Consider the following 19704-nt stretch of genomic DNA (forward strand, 5'->3'; position numbering starts at 1 on the left):
GTGGAACCGTTTCCGGAGCGGGTTTTATCCCAGTCAGAGCTGCTATGTGGACTTTCACGTCTGCTCTACAATTACAATACTGGAGATTATCTTAAACGTTTTAATTTCAAGGACCACCATAAGTCTGAGTGTTGACGACCTGTAAGGGTCCATCTGGAACCCCTACTCTATGTGTTTAATATAATTAACACTGTCTCTGCCACGTATTATTTTATAGCAGAGACAGCACAATTAGGTCTGTCATGATTATGACATTTTACATGACGATTAATTGTCACTCAAATGATTGCGATTAACGATTTAATTGTGTTTTTGTCGTTGACAATCACATTTCTGTTTGGCTTTTAGGCTTTGAACTGAAGTTGCACATGGTAGATATGACACATAACTTAAATATACAAAGAAATGACTGACATATTTGACAACTTTATGCTTAAAAAAGAACATTGATAGTGGAAATAGCCGATCTACAAGCTATTTCCACTATTTTTTGACTTTTTAAAAAAATATATGAAAACGTTTCAACATGGGAACGATTATGGTGATTATGAAAAATAAAAACGATTATGTCAAATAATTGCGATTAGACAATTATGTAATAATTGTGACAGCCCTAAGCACAATACTTTGTCAGCTTTTTTTGCCCCTTTTTTTTGGGGCATCCCAAGTTGTTGAAACCCCCTAACGACCAGTCTGTGGGTCTGTCCTAAGCTGCCAAATATTAAAAACAAATAGATTCATGGGTTCTGTATTTAGTAGTGCCCCCCCATCCAGTTATTACACTGGCCCGGGGCGCAGTCCGGAGAAAGAGAGAAAAACATAGGATAAGACAAAGAAGACTACTAGACTAGGACAACAAGAACTCAGTCACACTGTCAGTCAGTCACACCAGGAGGGAGAAGAAACTGCACGCACGCACGCTCGCACGCACGCACGCACGCACGCACGTACGCACACACGCACGCGCACACGCACTCACACACAAATAGGCGGCACCTACAAAGTGGCTTCATCTTTCAAAATTTGGAAACCAATTTGAATGTTTTCAAAGTCTGTCCAAAACAAAGATGCAAATGAATACTGTAAGTAAATGCAGAGGACACATTATGTGGAAGTTTACAGTGAGTGACAAATGCCTCAAAGCGACTAAAGGGGACAAAAATGATGATCAGCCCAGGGTAGGCAACCTTTGGCACGGTGCCAACGTTGGCACAGGGGAGGGTGATCACTGGCACACTGGCAGAAGAGAGAGAGAGGATTTTTTATGTCAGAATGTGTGATGGCGTGTCATTAAAATTGTATGTTGACATGGCACACTGACTCTAGAAAATAAAAACATGGCACAAAAAGGTTGCTGACCCCTGAAGCGTACCTCGTTAGGGCTGTCACGATTATGACATTTTACACGACGATTGTCACTCAAATAATTGCGATTAACAATTTAATTGTGTTTTTGTCGTTGACAATTACATTTCTGTTTGGATTTTAGGCTTTGAAGTTGCACATGGCAATCATGACACATAACTTAAATATACAAAGAAATGACTGACATATTTGACAATTCCATACTTAAGAAATAACATTTATAGTGGAAATAGCTGATCTACAAGCTCATGCGATGCGTTGTGAGCTTGTAGATCTGCTATTTCCACTACTTTTTGAAAGTGTTTGCAACTATATCAACGTTTCTCAGCATGGAAACGATTGTGACGATTATGCAAAATAATTGCGATTACCTCAAATAATTGCGATTAGACGATGGTGATAGATGTGTTGTGTGTGTGATTCTCAGACCAGGACTCGTACCATCTGAAGGAGCGTCTGGTGGAGAACGAGGACTTCCTGCTGGTGCCCGCTGAAGCCTGGCACAAACTGCTGTCCTGGTACGGCATGGTGGAGGACCAGCCTGCACTGGAACGCAAGGTAAACTCTATACTACTGCCGGCGTCTCCAATTGGGAGGGGGTCCTCAGAGTTACTACCGGGGGGCCGCCAAATCTTTACGCGAACATGCGTTGTGAGCTTGTAGATTGGCTATTTTCTAGATTTCGTGTAGAGGGAAAAAAGAGCACAGAGCCAGAGGTCAAGTTTACTAAGGCCCCATATACTGTACACGAAAACGATACACTGAATAGTTTACGAAACGTTTCCAAAACGTTCACTGTACAAACGGAATCGTCTTAAGAAATACAAGTGTCCACATGAATGCACTGAGAACACAACCATACCACTGAAAATGCTGTAGTACATATGCCCGGTGGCACTGTATATGCCCGGTGGCACTGTATATGCCCGGTGGCACTGTATATGCCCGGTGGCCCGATGCCTGGTGGCACTGTAAAGCTGCCACAAAGCAACTTTCTTTTTGTCATGTTCACTTGTTGTGACGGAGGTAGTGTGGGAGAGAGGAGTACAGTAACAGTTTACTGTAAAAGCCCTATAGCACTCTGTAGCACAAACGCAACATGTGTTATGTTGTTGTTGGGACTCTTGGGAGGGGAGGGGAGCTCGGCGCATGATGCGGGTTAGGGAGAGGTTGTGCTGCAACGTCATAGCTTCAGGAATGATGCTCATTGGACTGTACACACGGAGACGCGACACCTCTGTCTTCAGATCCATTCACTCTGGGAGCCGGTTTCAAAGTCTCGAGCACCCAAAACGCTGTCTCCGTGTGGCAGAAAGGTCTAAACGATTAAGAACCGGCACTAAAACACCCAAATTCGTTCTCGTCTGGAGTATAAGTATTAAGCAAACAGTAAGTACCGGTAGTTAAATATCTGAAATTACAAATAGATCCATGCCTTCCCACACAAGCCGCCACAGTCTCATAAATCATGTTTTGTGGTGAGCATTTGACACAACTGCCAATCAAAGTGACTCTACTGGCCAATCACAGCACACCTTTTCTGGGACTTGGCAAAACACACAACAGCATAACATCTGTTTAGCAGAGTTTTGCGGCTTGTGTGAGACAACGATGGCATGGATGCGTGTGTAATGACAACTAATAATGATAAAATAAAAACACTTTTGACCACAACAAATAGTGTAAAGGCGATAGGCTTACAGGCTCCACTCTATGCTATGAGAGCTGCTGGGTTCTGCTGGGGAACTGGCCTAATAGACCCCATAGAGAGTAATTTGGGATCAATATAAGTAGGAAAATGAGCCTAGATGTTATTTAGTCTGGAGATGTCCTTTAAGTCCTCTTCTGACAGGAGTTCCTTTCCTGGGTTGATCCTGCTCAGTCATGCTCATCCTTCCCTGGTGACAAACGTCCTTGATCCTTTGTCAGCAGAGCGTGTCGAGTCAGAAGAAAAGTGACGCGACAGAAGAAGTCGCCCAACTTGTCACCACGTTCATTATGATCTGGGAGTGACAATGTGTTGTACAGTAATGGGATGACGTTAACTGTGTGTGTCTGGCACATCAAAGGAGGCTTGAGCCCTTGCCTTTTATCTATCAGTAAAAAGTGCCCTCTCCAGACCATGAATGCAGTTTTTACTATGGTGAAAGAAATGCAAATGTCCCCTCTTTCACATGCCATACCTGAAGGCAGCATTCAAGAGAATTGTCTTGTCCAAACTCTCCTGAACTTGAATGCAGCCTCTTATGTTGAAAGAATTGCCCTCTCTGTGTAGAAATCAAGCACCGAAAATAGTCGACCTCCAAGCTCACACCGCGTCACAACGTGTCGCTGCTTGGAGGTCGGCTTCGATATTTTCACCAAAAGGCCTTTTTAGAAAATTCAGCCCTGCTTGGACGGTCGGGGGGGAGAAACCACACTGACACCCTGCTGCTCAACTTGAGCAACTTGTATTAAAGATCTGTCTTTCTTGACACAATTATTATATTATAAGCCTGCAATGCCGTTGTGGCCGGGTGAAGTTAGTCTCGTTAGGAGCAACGTGAAACATGCGCCAAGGCTGAGAGGTCCCCAAAATAACACATTTGGGGAATTGATTGTCTGTATAATGCTGCACATACTGTATATTCTTTCTTTTTCTTTTTTTCCCCCAACTTTCGACTTTCCCTGATGGGAGTTGACTTATGTATTTGTTGACTTTTTGGTTAATGCCCTTGTGTGTGTGTGTGTGTGTGTGTGTGTCTAGGTGGTAGACCTTCCCAGTACGTTGAAGGTAGAGGTGTACCCCGTGGAGGTCTTCCTCAGCCTCCACAGCAACATGGACCAGGTGGTCAGTGCACAGTTCAGCCGGGCCGACCGCATACGTAAGTCTGGGTAAAGTCAGTGATGTCACTCAGTGACATGAATCTGGGGGAACCTAATGTGTGTGAATGTGGTGGAAACAGAGCTACACTTCCTAACTAACCACCTGCCCACTGTACCAAGACATCAGAGACACATACCTACTGGGAGAAATACAACAATGTGTGAACGCAGCAGTAAGAGTTGTGAACTGCTGTGATAAAAGAAGGCTAGAGAATGGAATACCACCACCCTAAGGTCTACAAACCATTGAGTGACATCTAGACCTACTGCTACCGTTAAACGCATTTAAATAATGAGGCTTTTTTGTATACTATTTAAATCGTATTGAGAAAGTGACTGCAAAAGATTGCTGCTATTTGATTCAAAAAGCTTTATACCCAGAGATTACGACACAATGTGACATAGCTCTGTTTACACCAGGGGTCAGCAAACCTTTTGAAATCAAGTGCCATGTTTTTAGTTTCTAGAGTGTCAGTGTGCCTTGTCTTGACATTGATATAACGATCACTAGACTCAGAGCAGTAACCCACACATCTCCCCGACTCCCTCCGTCATCAAAGTTCAGAGTTTTAATGAATGTAGAATTATGTGCAGGATGCAATTTGCTGCAAATTAGGTGACTTAGGTGTTTTAATTGTCCACGTTTAAAACAATAATTGATTTCTCAATAACTGATTTCTGCCAGTGTGCCAGTGCCTCCCCTGTGTCAATTGTTGTCACCCTTGTTGCCTACCTTGATTTACACAATGCTGTACCCCTTCTAACTGAATATACCTTCACGTTTTCATCATTCTTTATTATATTTAGACGCTTGCTTTGGCAATGTAAACATACTTTTCACATGCCAATAAAGGGGTGTGTGCGTGTGTGTGCGTGCGTGCGTGCGTGCGTGCGTGCACGTGTGTGTGTGTGTGTGTGTGTGTGTGTGTGTGTGTGTGTGCGTGTGTGGTCATACAGACTCCATCCAGAAGGAGGTGTGCAGGCAGTTCTCCGTAGCAGAGGGCTCAGAGTGCAGGCTGTGGATGAAGAGTTCAGACACCTGCTGTGAGCGACTGAGGAACACCCAGATCACCGTGCTGGACGCCTGCCTCTGCTCTGGAATGGTCTGGCAACACACCTCCTCTCCTCTCTTACAGCTCATCTGCTCTGCCTGCTACACGAGCCACGTGATGCGAACGCAGCTGTTAAAAGTTCTCAGTCCTGTCTTGAGGATTCTGTAGGGGATATTTATATTTATAGATCAGTGCAGATCCGCAAAAAAATAAATAAGGGCGAAGTGTAGTGATGGTCGTGGCGTGAATGAAAATAATAATAATAATAAACTTTATTTGTATAGCACCTTTCATGACATGAAATGCAGCTCAAAGCGCTTTACAGAGCAGAAGATGAAGCACAAGTGCTTAACAGAGAAAAAATAAATAAATAAAAATAAATAATTAATTACAATGATTACAATAAAGCAGAAAAATAAAAACATAAAAAATTGAAGAACAATTTCAGAACTGTGCCAGTCAAGTGATCTTCAAACTAAATGGCAGTTATTTCAAAATATGAGTATTTGAATGGCCAGACTAGCATAGAATACAAAGATACTTCTATAATATGAAGCATGGATTCATATGCACACACGCATTCAGTGAAGGCAGGCTTCAGGGAAACACCACAAATACTGGTGTCCGCTGCAAAATCACATATTGGGACATACAGTACACTGAGTACAGTACATGGTCTGAAAAGAAACGAATGATGAAACCTAATTAAAATACATTTGTGGGCAGTGTGGGTGAGCTGTAATACTTATACAATGTTTACGTCTGTTATTAAAGTGTTAGTTCAGCTATTTTTGACATGAAGCTGTGTGAAATACTTGCCATTAAAATAGTTGTTACAAATGTATTAATTCATTACCAGAGTCCCGTGGTCAGAGTTCTGGTCAGTTTTAGATGAATATAAAGTAGTTCCGGTGATTTGGCAGGGGCTCATGGCCCAATCATTAAAAATAGATGAATCCACAAAACTAGCGTCATTTGATTTCTACCAAATAGACCAACTTTTTTTCAACTTTGACCCCTCTGTCACATGGCACTATTTTTTGTGTCCAGTATCACTACGCCACTGCAACGTATTTCCCCCAAAAAAGGTGCTTTGCAGTCAGCTGATCAGAACAAAACCTCGCTCTATATGGTAGAAATAGGCCAACAATACAAATTACGCTAGTTTTGTGGATTAATCTATTTTCAATGATTGGGCCACGCCAAATGGCCCCCACCCCATTTGGAACTACTTAATATTCATTAGAAACTGACCAGAACTCTGACCACGGGAATCAATTAATACATTTTTTACCACTGTTTTAATGGCAAGTATTTCACACAGCTTTATGTCAAAAATAGGTGAACTAACACTTTAAGTGTGTGTTTTAACATGTGTGTGTGTGTGTGTGTTTGTGGCAGACTGTCATAATGGAGATCAGGAATGCTGATGGTACCTGGCCCAGCTCCAGACCGCAGATCATGTAAGACATGAGAGATTAATATGTATTTTTCTATTTTTATTTTATCGTTTCCGCCAGGCAGAAAGCGTGGCCGAGACTATGTTTTGCCCCTGTCCTTCTGTACGTATGTCCATCCGTGCACGGCTGCGCGCGCGTGTGTGTGTGTATCCGTCCATCTGTGAACAGCTAATCTCCGGCACCAACCGAGGTGAAACTGTGCACACAGTCTCCCTGGAGGCCAGAGCAGAACCTCTGCCCCTCTTTTCACATTGGGCTGTTTTAGCGGGGCCTGCCCATAAGTCCGACATCTCTTTTTTTTTTTTTTTTTTAAAGATTTGTTTTTGGGCTTTTATGCCTTTATTGGATAGTACAGTAGACTGACAGGAAACAGGGGAGAGATGGGGAGAGACATGCGGCAAAGGTCGTCCGGATCGGGAATCGAACCGGCGACGCCGCCAGGCATCAATGCCTATATGGTATGCGCTTAGACCAGTAGGCCACCGGGCGCCCCCAAGTCCGACATCTCATTGCTCTGACTACGTGGCTATGCATGCAGTTTGCAAGTTTAGGGTTCGGGATAGGGTTGGTAATGGGACCGAGTCTGACCAACGCAACATCGGACTAGTAATGTCGGAACAATGACACAGTTTTCTGATATCTCTCCTACAGATTTTGTCCAAACTTCACTTAAATCGGTACATAGTATCTCTCTCTATAGTCATGTGATCAAGAGGGATATGTCACGTTTTTCATATTCCATCCTGATTGGCTTCCAAAGTTTGCAGGAGTGTTCAGTTTTGAACAAAATGCCTCGAATCATGAATCATGAAACTTTGCACGCACATTATTTCCCACTAGGCCGAGGGAGAAATGCTACCATACATCTGTCTGGCTGGCTGGGCTTTTTGCAGAAACCAAAAATTGGAAGAGCCAATCAATCAGCATCTACAACGACTGAATTCTGAACATTACTGGCTCACAATAACATACCTGACCTGTGCTCAGAGGAGCAGTGTTTCTAGTTTTTGTATTATATATGAATAGATGGGGTTAATTGTGTGTGTGTGTGTGTGTGTGTGTGTGTGTGTGTGTGTGTGTGTGTGTGTGTGTGTGTGTGTGTGTGTGTGTGTGTGTGTGTGTGTGTGTGTGTGTGTGTGTGTGTGTGTGTGTGTGTGTGTGTGTGTGTGTGTGTGTGTGTGTGTGTGTGTGTGTGTGTGTGTGTGTGCGTGCGTGCGTGCGCGTGTGCAGGAGGAACTCAGCAGAAGACCAGGACTCTTATAAAGGCCAACCAGGAGTGTGTGGACTCACTAACCTGGGAAACACCTGCTTTATGAACTCTGCTCTGCAGGTACAACCGCACGCACGCACGCACGCACACACACACAGTCACACACACACAAACTCTGTCTGCAGGTATAGAGGATGCACAGAAGACGTTTACAGACCACATTACACTGTAGGAAAAAAAACAGCGATTCAAGCATCGCTGCCATCCTGAAAATACAGTGGGCAAACTTCTCAAAATTGTGTTGTGTATTTAGAAGTCCTGATAGACATGGGCAGAAGAGTGGCGTTCCCTTTGTCAACTCAGATGAATTTGGTAACTTTGTACAACCTTAACACAAAAACATGCCGATCTACCATCTCACAACTTAGAAATGGGTCTAAAGTGGTCAAGATGCCAAGACAGAAACATAAGGTAACACATGCTTAGGATGCATGTGGTCGTCTGTCCAGTTTTATAGAGGGTAGGGGGGGGAGGTTGGCGAGGGGAAGTAGAAACAGGTGTTAACAGGATGAGGTGAGCTGGACGGAATGTGGGAGTGACCGGAGTGGTGGAGAGAGAGAGAGAGACGAGCGAAACAGGAGAGGTGTCATAGGAGATCGAATCTTCTACATCCGTGTTTCTCAAACGTTTACACTTCAAGGTCTCCCCTTAACTCTGACAGAGCCATTTGTACACTTTCAGAGTTACAGACTTTCCCTAAAGGAACCCACAGGGTCCCTGGAATCCACTTTGAGATCTACATGATCAAGTCAGAAACATGTCCTTAGAGCAGGGGTCTTCAACAGGGGGTCTGCGACCCCTAGGGGGTCCTCAGAGTTACTACAGGGGGTCCTTCAAATCTTCCAATCCTTTTTATATTAACAACTTGAACCCTACTTTTCCATATTCTGAGAACTGTAGCCAAAATAGCAGATCTATCTGCTATTTTCGGCAAAGAGGTTTGGTGTAGAGGGGAAAAAGAGCAGACTAAGTTCAGAGTGAAAGGTCAAGTTTATTAAGTATTGACGGTTCAAGAGGTTAAATATCTGAAAACACAAATTGACATGAATCCAAAATACACTGATGATTGTGCTGTCAAACAATTTGAAACTATATGGAATCTATGAACAGGTTGTGGGGGTCCCTGCTTCATCTCACTCTCAACTAAGGGGTCCTTGGCCTGAAAACGTTGAAGACCCCTGCCTTAGAGCTTACCTTAATTAGAGCTTACCTTTCTAATCTCAAAGTTCTGTACTTGATCTCCATTCCCCGGCACCGCCAAACTAATCGTATGAGTAAATCCTGATTTGATTTTTATCAGAAGAACAATTACTGACATTGAAGACCATTTTAATTAGATTACATCAGAGATCACAGTAGTACATACTGTTACTGTACGAGATGTCCCTGCAGTGCATGTGGGAGCGTGGTAAATAACACACTGATCCATGGACAGGGTTCATAAATGAAGGATATTGTTTAACATATTTTCTACTGTACATTAGAGGGACAGATTGGGTGTTGTGGGTCACATGTACATTATGTAGAGGAGCTCCTTGTCTCAGTGTTCATATGTGAGTTCAACATTGAGTTCTTCATCCAAGGACACCTCATTGTTTAGAGGCATATGAAAGATACATCCCCTGGAGATGAAGTGTTTTCTGAATGTACTGTAGTGTTTAAAAGCTCCTCCCATGGCAACAGTGATGGTGATGTAAGGAATGAGTGGAAGTGAGTATTTAGAGAAGTCAAGCTTAACGTGTTTCCACAAGAGCCTCTGGCTTTCATTGATCTTTTGGCCTTTTAACCACTTAAGACCAATTTCCACCCTGTCAGCCTGTCGGTCACTAATATCCTGCATTCAAATTGCCTTGTGGGTCGGTGGATCCATGGTAGATGTCACAAACATCCTGACTTGCGGACGCACTCAGCTGTTCCTATCGGCACCAAACTTAACTTGGCATGAACACTATTCAGGGGTCTGCTATGACAGTAGTCACAGCAGGGTGGCCACAGGCGCAACGTTGCTCCAATCTGCACCAAACTTGGCTGAAACGTAGTTCAAGGTTCTAGCATGAGAATAGCATTGCACACATTTGGGGCATTACAGCAGCTGTTTATTTATCTTATGTTTATTTATTTGACGGGGACAAAAATCACATTAGACGAACCAGATGGATTGTTTAAAGTGTATATACTGTAGTACGAGTGCTTGTTTTCAACCCCTGTCCACAGGAGGCTTTTCCAAAAAGTAATAACACTAGTCTAAATCCCAATCAACTGCAACAAAATAAAATGTATATACCAGTTATAATGAACTAACATGACCAAAATCAGACCCCAAATAAACAATCATTCAAATAACAAGTTGGAAGTCCAGTCAGTGTTCCAGCAGTGTTGGCTATAACGATGTAGCCATTTCTCTGTATAGGAGATATAGGAGCAGCTTGTTGTCAAATATAGTTCTGCTAAAACTCTGCTTGTCTCTGCCTCTGTGTGTGTCAGTGTCTCAGTAACACCCCCCCTCTGACGGAGTACTTTGTGAGGAGTGAGTACGTGGAGGAGCTGAACTTCTCCAACCCCCTGGGCATGAAGGGAGAGATCGCTGAGGCCTACGCTGACGTCATCAAACAGATGTGGTCCGGATGTCACTACTCTGTGGTCCCGCGCATCTTCAAGGTGGGTGTTGGAGACCATGATGTATTGTTTTTTTATCATCATTGCTACATGACTTTCCACAATAATCACAAAAGGGATGCAATATCAGAATGGCCAAGATTTATATATGGTATGCACATGCATAAAGTGAATGGCAAATAAAGTGGCAAAGTGAGTTTAATGTTGTTTAATGCAATCAGATATAGGAGTTTCCTGTTTGGATGTATGGGCTGTCACGGCCAGAAAGTATTTTTTTGTCACTCAGTAGGCGTTCCTGCATAACTTCCTGGTATGATGATGATGTCACACACACGACCGTTGATCAGAGGAATAGATGTTTTTGGGTTAGGGTCAGGATCTGATCAGATGATTTGATAGGGGTGTTCTGATCAGGATCTTTGGTCATGATATGTTATAGAAACATAAAATATGTTATTACAGTCTTGATATGTTATATGAAATGTGAAAGCGACAATGGAAGGCTCGTCTGAGGACGACCGAGAGAGAGAGAGATCGGGGATAGTGTGTGTGTGTGTGTGTGTGTGTGTGTGAGAGAGAGAGAGGGAAGAGAGATTACTTAATCAGTAATATTCTGAGGCAGCGTGAGGATGATGAAGGGTGTTTGTGTGTTGTGTGTTTCCAGACCAAGGTGGGTCACTTTGCCTCTCGGTTCCTGGGCTACCATGTTGTACAGTATGTCAGGGTTTCCCAACGCGGGTGTCGTGATGCCAGTCAAAGGGTGCCATAGAATAATTTGATGATATTTGGAATTCATCAATATCACTAAGTTGAATCACTTGGACCCTCTTTGCTTAGTAAAACACACCTGATTTGCACTGTACTTGAGGAGTTCTTTTTCCATCTACCTCTCTAACTCTCTTCACCAAAAATAGCAGAACTACAAGCCCCCTGTTTTATGTTGTGTGTTCCCATGCAGACCAAGGTGGGTCACTTTGCCTCTCAGTTCCTGGGGTAACATGTAGTATGTTGTATGTTGTGTTTCCAGACCAAGGTGGGTCACTTTGCGTCTCAGTTCCTGGGGTAACATGTAGTATGTTGTATGTTGTGTTTCCAGACCAAGGTGGGTCACTTTGCGTCTCAGTTCCTGGGGTAACATGTAGTATGTTGTATGTTGTGTTTCCAGACCAAGGTGGGTCACTTTGCCTCTCAGTTCCTGGGGTAACATGTAGTATGTTGTGTGTTTGTGTGGTAACATGTAGTATGTTGTATGTTGTGTTTCCAGACCAAGGTGGGTCACTTTGCGTCTCAGTTCCTGGGCTACCAGCAGCACGACAGCCAGGAGCTGCTGTCCTTCCTGTTGGATGGACTGCATGAAGACCTGAACCGCGTCAAGAACAAAGAGTACATCGAGCTACGAGACGCAGACGGGCGACCCGACCAGGTGTGTGTGTGTGTGTTATAAGTGGTTTCCCTTTTTAAAGGACAACTTTGTTTTTTTACAACAAGGGTTCATATTTTAGATTGTAATTAGAGAAAATAAAATATAAGTGTTAAAATGTTTTAATCTACTGCTTTCTGTAGTTTTAGCCATTTTATCGATTTTGATTTCAGTGGCTGGGGATATGCTTACAAGTGGCTAAATATGTCTTTTTAGACGCAATAAGCTAACGATTTCTTCATTACTGTTTACAGTAACACTGTCACTACTACCCCCATAAGTCACATCTGCCCATGAAAGATTGCGGTGTATCTTGGGAATGGGCTTATTGTGTCTAAAAATACATATTTAGCCACTTGTACGCATGCCCCCACCCATCTAAAATATGAACCTTGGCTGTAAAAAAAACAAAGTTGTCCTTTAACATGCTTTTATGCGATTTTCATGTTGGCTCTATGGACAAAGTAATTATCAATACAGCAATCAATATATAGTCCGGGCATGTATGTTGATGGAATCGTGCACTTTATGAAAGAAGCATGAAATTTGGCACACAGTTAGAACATGACATATGGAACATTTTTGGCTATAGGGACATCACAGATTTGTCTTGGAAAACTTGTGGGAGCCAATCAAAGTTGGCGTCTCATAGACTTTACTATAGCCTAGTAAAATAATACAAAAAAATAAATCTGCTTTAAGTAGCATGTGAGGGGTCAAACTAGGGGTTTTTCATGACTGCAAGCATTTGTTTTGCACGAAAAACATTTCATGTTTCTTTCATAAAGTGCACGATTTTTGTGCACAAAACGCTCGGACTAATATCTATATAATATCAATATATTGCCCAGCACTAGTTGTTTGAAATGGAATTGTTAATTTATAACTTGTTTGAGCTTTAATAAAGTTCTGTAATGGTTCTTTATTGGCTGTCGGAACAGGAAGTGGCGGAGGAGGCGTGGCGTAACCACCGGCGTCGTAACGACAGCGTCATCGTGGACACGTTCCACGGCCTGTTCAAGTCCACCCTGGTCTGTCCTCAATGCCACAAGGTCTCTGTGACCTTCGACCCCTTCTGCTACCTGAGCGTCCCCCTGCCTGTCAGCAAGGAGCGAGTCATGGAGGTCTTCTTTGTGTCGCTGGACCCCAACGCTAAACCTGTACAGGTACTGATATTATTATTATATATTATACCAGTGTTTCTCAATCTTTTTTGGCTTGAGTACTCCCTTACCCAGACAACAACATAGGCTATGTGATGCTATCATAACCCCCCTATAACATAACAAATAGGAAATGGAGGGAGAGTTTCAAATGGTGCCTCCTGAGCAGATTTATTTTCCACACTGTGACCGTAACATTCAGTCCAGTTTTCATGTCAATAACTTAGCATTCAACACACATTCAAACTTACATTCAAACACATCCTAGTTGCCTGGTACCCCCTGCAGTACTCCATTTGAGAAACACTCTATTATACCACTGGACCCCAACGCCAAACCTGTACAGGTCCCCTACATTTTTTTAATTAAAATATTATTATTTTTTGGCCCCTGCCACTTCGATTAATGTGACCTGATTGACTTCAAGAAGGGCCTATCAGCTCCCTTCATGGCTTCTATTGAAGTAGGCAATGCAATATACTTTGTTTTCAAGAGAGTTGCGTGCAAGCATCAGTAGTTTTATAAAGTTGCGAGGCATAGATCCAATAGACCCTCCCCCCACACACCAATTACCATTCCCAGGGAATTTGTCTTCTATGTAATGCCAGCGCTGCTATTCCAAGGCTTGGGAAGAATTGGTATAATACATGTCGGGGTGAATACTGAATAGATCTTGTTGAGCAGATATGATGTGAATCTAATTGTGTGTGTGTGTGTGTGTGTGTGTGTGTGTGTGTGTGTGTGTGTGTGTGTGTGTGTGTGTGTGTGTGTGTGTGTGTGTGTGTGTGTGTGTGTGTGTGTGTGTGTGTGTGTGTGTGTGTGTGTGTGTGTGTGTGTGTGTGTGTGTGTGTGTGTGTGTGTGTGTGTGTGTGTGTGTCAGCATCGAGCGGTGGTTCCTAAAGCAGGGAAGGTATCAGACCTGTGTGTGGCCCTGTCGGAGATGACCAACGTACCAGCCAATCAGGTGACTTCATCATTTATTACTGTACATTTTAGTTGTATATTTCTTTCTGGTCTGTTACAGCTCATCTGATGTTTTTGAGCTCCTACACTTGAGAGTGTCCGTGTATTATTATGTAACACTAAGATGCCTTAAAGGCGAGGGGAAACAACAGACTTAGAAAAATAGTCAGTGTAAATCAACAGAGACTAGGGCTGTTTTTTATTTGAATGCACATTTGCACAAAATACAGAAATGCAACAGTATAAGTACGACTAAAACATGAAAACTTAAGGCTCTTCACAGCAAAAGCAGAGGAGATCTGAACACTGCCACAGCCTTGAAATGAATGGAGCACCGCTCAGTTCACACTGGTGTGAACTTTATCACAATCTGCAGCATGAATTATGTAGAACTGTTCAAATAATGTTCAGACGTACTGTATGTATACAACTCACATTACAAACAACATAACTAAGCTCTTCTTTGTGTTTCTCTCTCTCAGATGGTGGTGGCAGATGTGTTCAACCACAGATTCTATAAGATCTACCACACTGACGAGGCCCTCAGCTGCATCCTGGACAGAGATGACATCTTTGTGTACGTAGAGAGTACTGTAACACAACTACTGTAGATGTGACCTCTAGTTTGAGGGACCATTAAAAGACAATTAGAGCACCGAAGTCTGATGGAATTTACACAGTCTGGAAATGATTCAGTTGACTCGTATTTCAGGAAGCAAGTTGTGAACTTGTGACGTAGGCGTCGTCGTTGCTGATTGGATGTTGTTCCAACGAATCAGAGTTATCGTAGCAACGTCATCATAAACACACTCAGCACACTGGTGTGTTTGACCAAAGACCAATCGGAAGCCACGGATGCGTGAAAGCCGCTTCTTTGTCCCTCCTCCCCTTGGAGATCGAAGGCTTTCCAGATTGTGGTGCGTAGAGACAAAACAAATCGTGGAACGGAGCGAACAATCTGCCACCCAGGTTAACAATGTTAGCCAGAAACAAACTTTCTCAAGTATGAGCGACTATCATAAACGTACAGAGCTACACCTCCCTGACAATATTGCGGGACAGTTTGTTTCTTTTTGGACCACTTATTCTCCATAGAGAAATGACTTCCGTGACCCAGACAGTGGATGAATGAGTGTCGTCAAGACCCGGGCGCTCTATGGAGTAGTTGGTTGTGTGTGAGAGTGACTGATTTAATGTATGCTTCATCGTATGACTGTGTCACTCCCCTAAATGTATCTGTGTGTGTATAGTTATCAGTTATCCAGCATGGCCAGTGGGGAGGCGGTGATGCTAGCGGTCTACCTCAGAGAACGTTCCCACTGCAGAGACTTCTATCTGACTCTATGTGTGTGTGTGTGTGTGTGTGTGTGTGTGTGTGTGTGTGTGTGTGTGTGTGTGTGTGTAGTTACCAGTTATCCAGCATGGCCAGTGGGGAGGCGGTGATGCTAGCGGTCTACCTCAGAGAACGTTCCCACTGCAGAGACTTCTATCTGACTCTATGTGTGTGTGTGTGTGTGTGTGTGTGTGTGTGTGTGTGTGTGTGTGTGTGTGTGTGTGTGTGTGTGTGTGTGTGTGTGTGTGTGTGTGTGTGTGTGTGTGTGTGTGTGTGTGTGTGTGTGTGTGTGTGTGTGTGTGTGTGTGTGTGTGTGTGTGTAGTTACCAGTTATCCAGCATGGCCAGTGGGGAGGCGGTGATGCTAGCGGTCTACCTCAGAGAACGTTCCCACTGCAGAGACTTCTATCTGACTCTATGTGTGTGTGTGTGTGTGTGTGTGTGTGTGTGTGTGTGTGTGTATATAGTTATCAGTTATCCAGCGTGGCCAGTGGGGAGGCGGTGATGCTAGCGGTCTACCTCAGAGAACGTTCCCACTGCAGAGACTTCGGCTGTGGCAGCAGCTCACTGTTCGGTCATCCTCTGCTGCTGGCTGTGGAGAGGAGTCAGTGCAACACACACGACCTGTACGGTATCTTCCTGCAGAGACTGGCGTAAGAACACACACACACACACACACACACACACACACACACACACACACACACACACACACACACACACACACACACACACACACACACACACACACACGTCATCGGCATGCGGGCTTGTGGTGGACATATTTGTCAAAATTCATATTTTGCCACTGACATAAAAATTACCAGTAACACAAAGAGCTAGCCCTGAATGACCATAAGAGGTCTGTAACTCTGAGAGAGTACAAATGGAACCAAATGGACCCGTCCTTGCACATTAAACAGTTGAGAACCACTAGTACTAGTTGGACTCCTAATATGCCATAGTGTTATTTAGTAAATATGTGAAGAAAACCTCAACACTTGACATTCAGTAATTGGTTCTTATGATCAAAATAAGAACATTTATAATGGTGTGTTTAAAAAAATTAAATCTAAAATATGCCCCAGACAAGAGCGAGTAGTTGCCACGGACACATATGTCCGTGTGCAGACATACAGTATGTGTACAGAGTACATTAATTCACTAATGTAAGTCAACAGTAACATAGAACCAGCATGAAGCTGATACAGTATGTGTTCAGAGTACATTAATTCACTAATGTAAGTCAACAGTAATATAGAACCAGCATGAAGCTGACATACAGTATGTGTTCAGAGTACATTAACTCACTAATGTAAGTCAACAGTAATATTGAACCAGCATGAAGCTGAAGATGAATAAATGAATGAATTAAGGTGTGACCTCTGACCCTGCTAGGCGCTACGTGCGACCTCCTGACCCTTCGGAGGAGGTAGAGGAAGGTGAGGAGGAGGAGGAGGATGGTGAGGAAGAGGAGCTGTACAAGACTCAGACCAACGGCGTCAGTGACGGTACGCTACGCTCTCACAGGAGCACACATAACGCTACACTGACTGTAATGGCAAAGTGCCATCTCGTTGATGTCCAGAACGTTTAGGTTTGCTTCCATTTAAAAAATAGCCAAAATAGCAGATCTTCAAGCTCAAAACATGTCTCGATGCAAAGTTATTTGATGCCATTGTTGATTGTTCATCACAATGTCTTGTTGTGCCCTGCCCACTGTGATCAGACATCGCCCCCCATCCCCGAATACACACATTTTTACCATATTAAATGTTTTTGTTTAGACATTAATGTGGCAATGGTGCAACACCTTGACATGTTGTACTTTCAAGTCTACACAATTAAGAGAATGTAGAAGAATTGTTCTTTTAATCAACCTTTGTCTGTTGTCTCTCCTATACCTTATCAATACTGTGGGCAAAATTCAACGATGACAGAATATTCCAAGTTTTTGGGTCTGGGAGGCTATGTCTGGCTCAAAATAATGCCCAATAATTGATGGGCTTTTGTAAGAAAAAAGGTTGAAATCAACTAGCATCTCGCTTCCTACACTATTTGTTACGTTCAAAAGTGTTGAAAAAATCTGTTATTAGTTGTCATTACACGAGCCACCACAGTTAGACAGATGTTATCCTGTTATGTGATTTGCTAAGTCCCGGAACGGACGTGCTGTGATTGGCCAGTACAGTTACTGGCAGTTGAGCCGAACTCTCACCACAAAACATGATTTATGAGACTGTGGCGGCTCTTGTGGGACAACCATGAAGGCGTTGATGCGTGTTTAATGACATCTAGTAACACATTCATGAAAAATAAAATAACTTTTGACTGCAGTGTACAATATGTAAAGCAATAGGCTTATAGGCTCCGCTCTGTGTTGAGGGCTGCTGGGCTCTGCTTGGGACACTGGACAACAGGGGCATTTCTGCCTAATGGACCAAATGGACAGTCTTTTGGGATCAATATAAGTAGGAAAATGAGCCTAGAAGTGATTTAGTCCAGTGTTATCCTTTAACAATTGATATATCATTGGTGTTGGGTGGAAACTTCATGTCCATATGGATATTTCCACTACTTTTGTGTGACACTAGTATGAAGTAGAGGGTATTAATAATATCTATATTTTTAAAACAACAGAAGTTAAAATGAGGAGATAAGAGCTTTCTGCCTGACAGCAACAAAACATTCACATGTGAAGTGTCAGTTAACCCATTAAGACGGGGAATTCTTTTATACTTTAACTATTGAAAAATAGCAGATATACAAGCTCACAGCGCGGCACCGAGTGCTGTGCTGCAAGCTTGTAGGTCTGCTATTTTTTTTTTTACTCAGGAAGATTTGTGCAAATCTTCGAATATATATATTTTTAAGGTGAACATTTGAAACTCAAATTTTGCTTCTGGGGTGGTCCCTGGAGCTAAATATTTTGAGATGGGGGGGCCGGACTGGTTCAATGTTTATTTAAAACGTATTGAAATGATTGCACGTATTGAACCTGGACTTTTACATCCGTGAACGTGTAGGCTACTCTGCCTCCCACCTGGCTTGAAAACCCGTTTTTCAGAGTTCAATTTTTTTAATTTTTTTTGGGGAGATGGGTAGCTGAAAGTTGACCACAGATGATACACTTCCTTGTGGTGGTGGTGGTGGTGCGTACAATATACCAGAGGGCCAGTTATAATAGTAAATAAATATCACATCCCGCGGGCCAAAGATAATTAATTCACAGGCCTGATTTGGCCCCCGGGCCTTGAGTTTGACACATGTGATTTAGGGGGTCATTCTTGACATGAAAAGGTTTGAGCACCACTCACATGGAAATATGTGTTTTTCAAAAACCTTAGAAGGATTTAGAAGACATTTGTTGAATGGTGTCAAAAACATTCAAAGGCTTTTTGATTTTTCAAAAATGGCAGATCTACAAGCTCGCAGTGCGGCACAGAGAGTGCCGCACTGCGAGCTTGTAGATCTGCTATTTTTTAATAGCTAAAGCGACAGCAACAATACATTCATGTGTTTGTAAATTATTTTCATAAAGACTGATTTCCCATGATGCACCACAACCTGTCCCTTCCCTCCTCAGAGGAGGAGGAGCAAGAAGACGGGGAGACGGCAGGCCCCTCCTCCTCCCAGGGTGACGGACAGGCCGACAGCCAACCGGACGGCTCGGCCGCCGCGACCAAGCCCCGCCCCCACCTCAACCACACGCAGCCTTCATTGGACAGCGCCGAGGAAGCCACCACCAGCAGCGTATCGCAGAGTGACTCTGACCCCGCCTCCCTCTGCGCCGCTGTTAGCACCGACGCTAACGCCAGCGCCGGGACCGCTAACACCGGCGCTAACATCAGCGGCAACGCCTCTGCCAACAACGCTAATGCTATCTCCTCCGCCGCGGCGGCGGCTGTGGTACCACTGTCAGACCACCAGGTGGCCCCGCAACAACAACAACAACAACAACCAGAACCCTGTGAAATCGCGGAAGAAGAAGAAGATGATAAAGAGGAAGAGGCGTGTTCACTGCAGGTGGACAGGAAGGTGTGTCTCGTAGGGGGGGGGGGGGCGAGAGGGAAAAATACGATATCATATTCCTCCAAGCTGTATCACGATACACAATCTTATCATGATTTCTTTTTCATGTTGGTTTTTATGGTTACTTAACAGTACAACCACCTATAACAGGGGTTCCCAAACTTTT

The 19704-nt window shown here is 43.5% G+C and overlaps 1 protein-coding gene across 1 annotated transcript in view; it reads left to right on the plus strand.

Annotated features, from left to right (window-relative positions):
- usp11 (ubiquitin specific peptidase 11) overlaps positions 1-19704 on the plus strand; it is a 38380-nt gene that overhangs the window by 9605 nt on the left and 9071 nt on the right. The window contains exons 3-15 of the mRNA XM_080734082.1: positions 1793-1923; positions 4112-4229; positions 5188-5333; positions 6684-6745; positions 7973-8072; positions 10497-10670; positions 11893-12051; positions 12990-13214; positions 14092-14175; positions 14657-14751; positions 15974-16159; positions 16905-17017; positions 19093-19544. Of these exons, the coding sequence (XP_080590208.1) occupies positions 1793-1923; positions 4112-4229; positions 5188-5333; positions 6684-6745; positions 7973-8072; positions 10497-10670; positions 11893-12051; positions 12990-13214; positions 14092-14175; positions 14657-14751; positions 15974-16159; positions 16905-17017; positions 19093-19544 (2045 nt within the window). The remainder of the gene's footprint in view (positions 1-1792; positions 1924-4111; positions 4230-5187; positions 5334-6683; positions 6746-7972; positions 8073-10496; positions 10671-11892; positions 12052-12989; positions 13215-14091; positions 14176-14656; positions 14752-15973; positions 16160-16904; positions 17018-19092; positions 19545-19704) is intronic.

The sequence above is a fragment of the Nannobrachium achirus genome (genome assembly GCF_963921795.1).
Source record: "Nannobrachium achirus genome assembly, chromosome: 9".
Classification (NCBI taxonomy): domain Eukaryota; kingdom Metazoa; phylum Chordata; class Actinopteri; order Myctophiformes; family Myctophidae; genus Nannobrachium; species Nannobrachium achirus.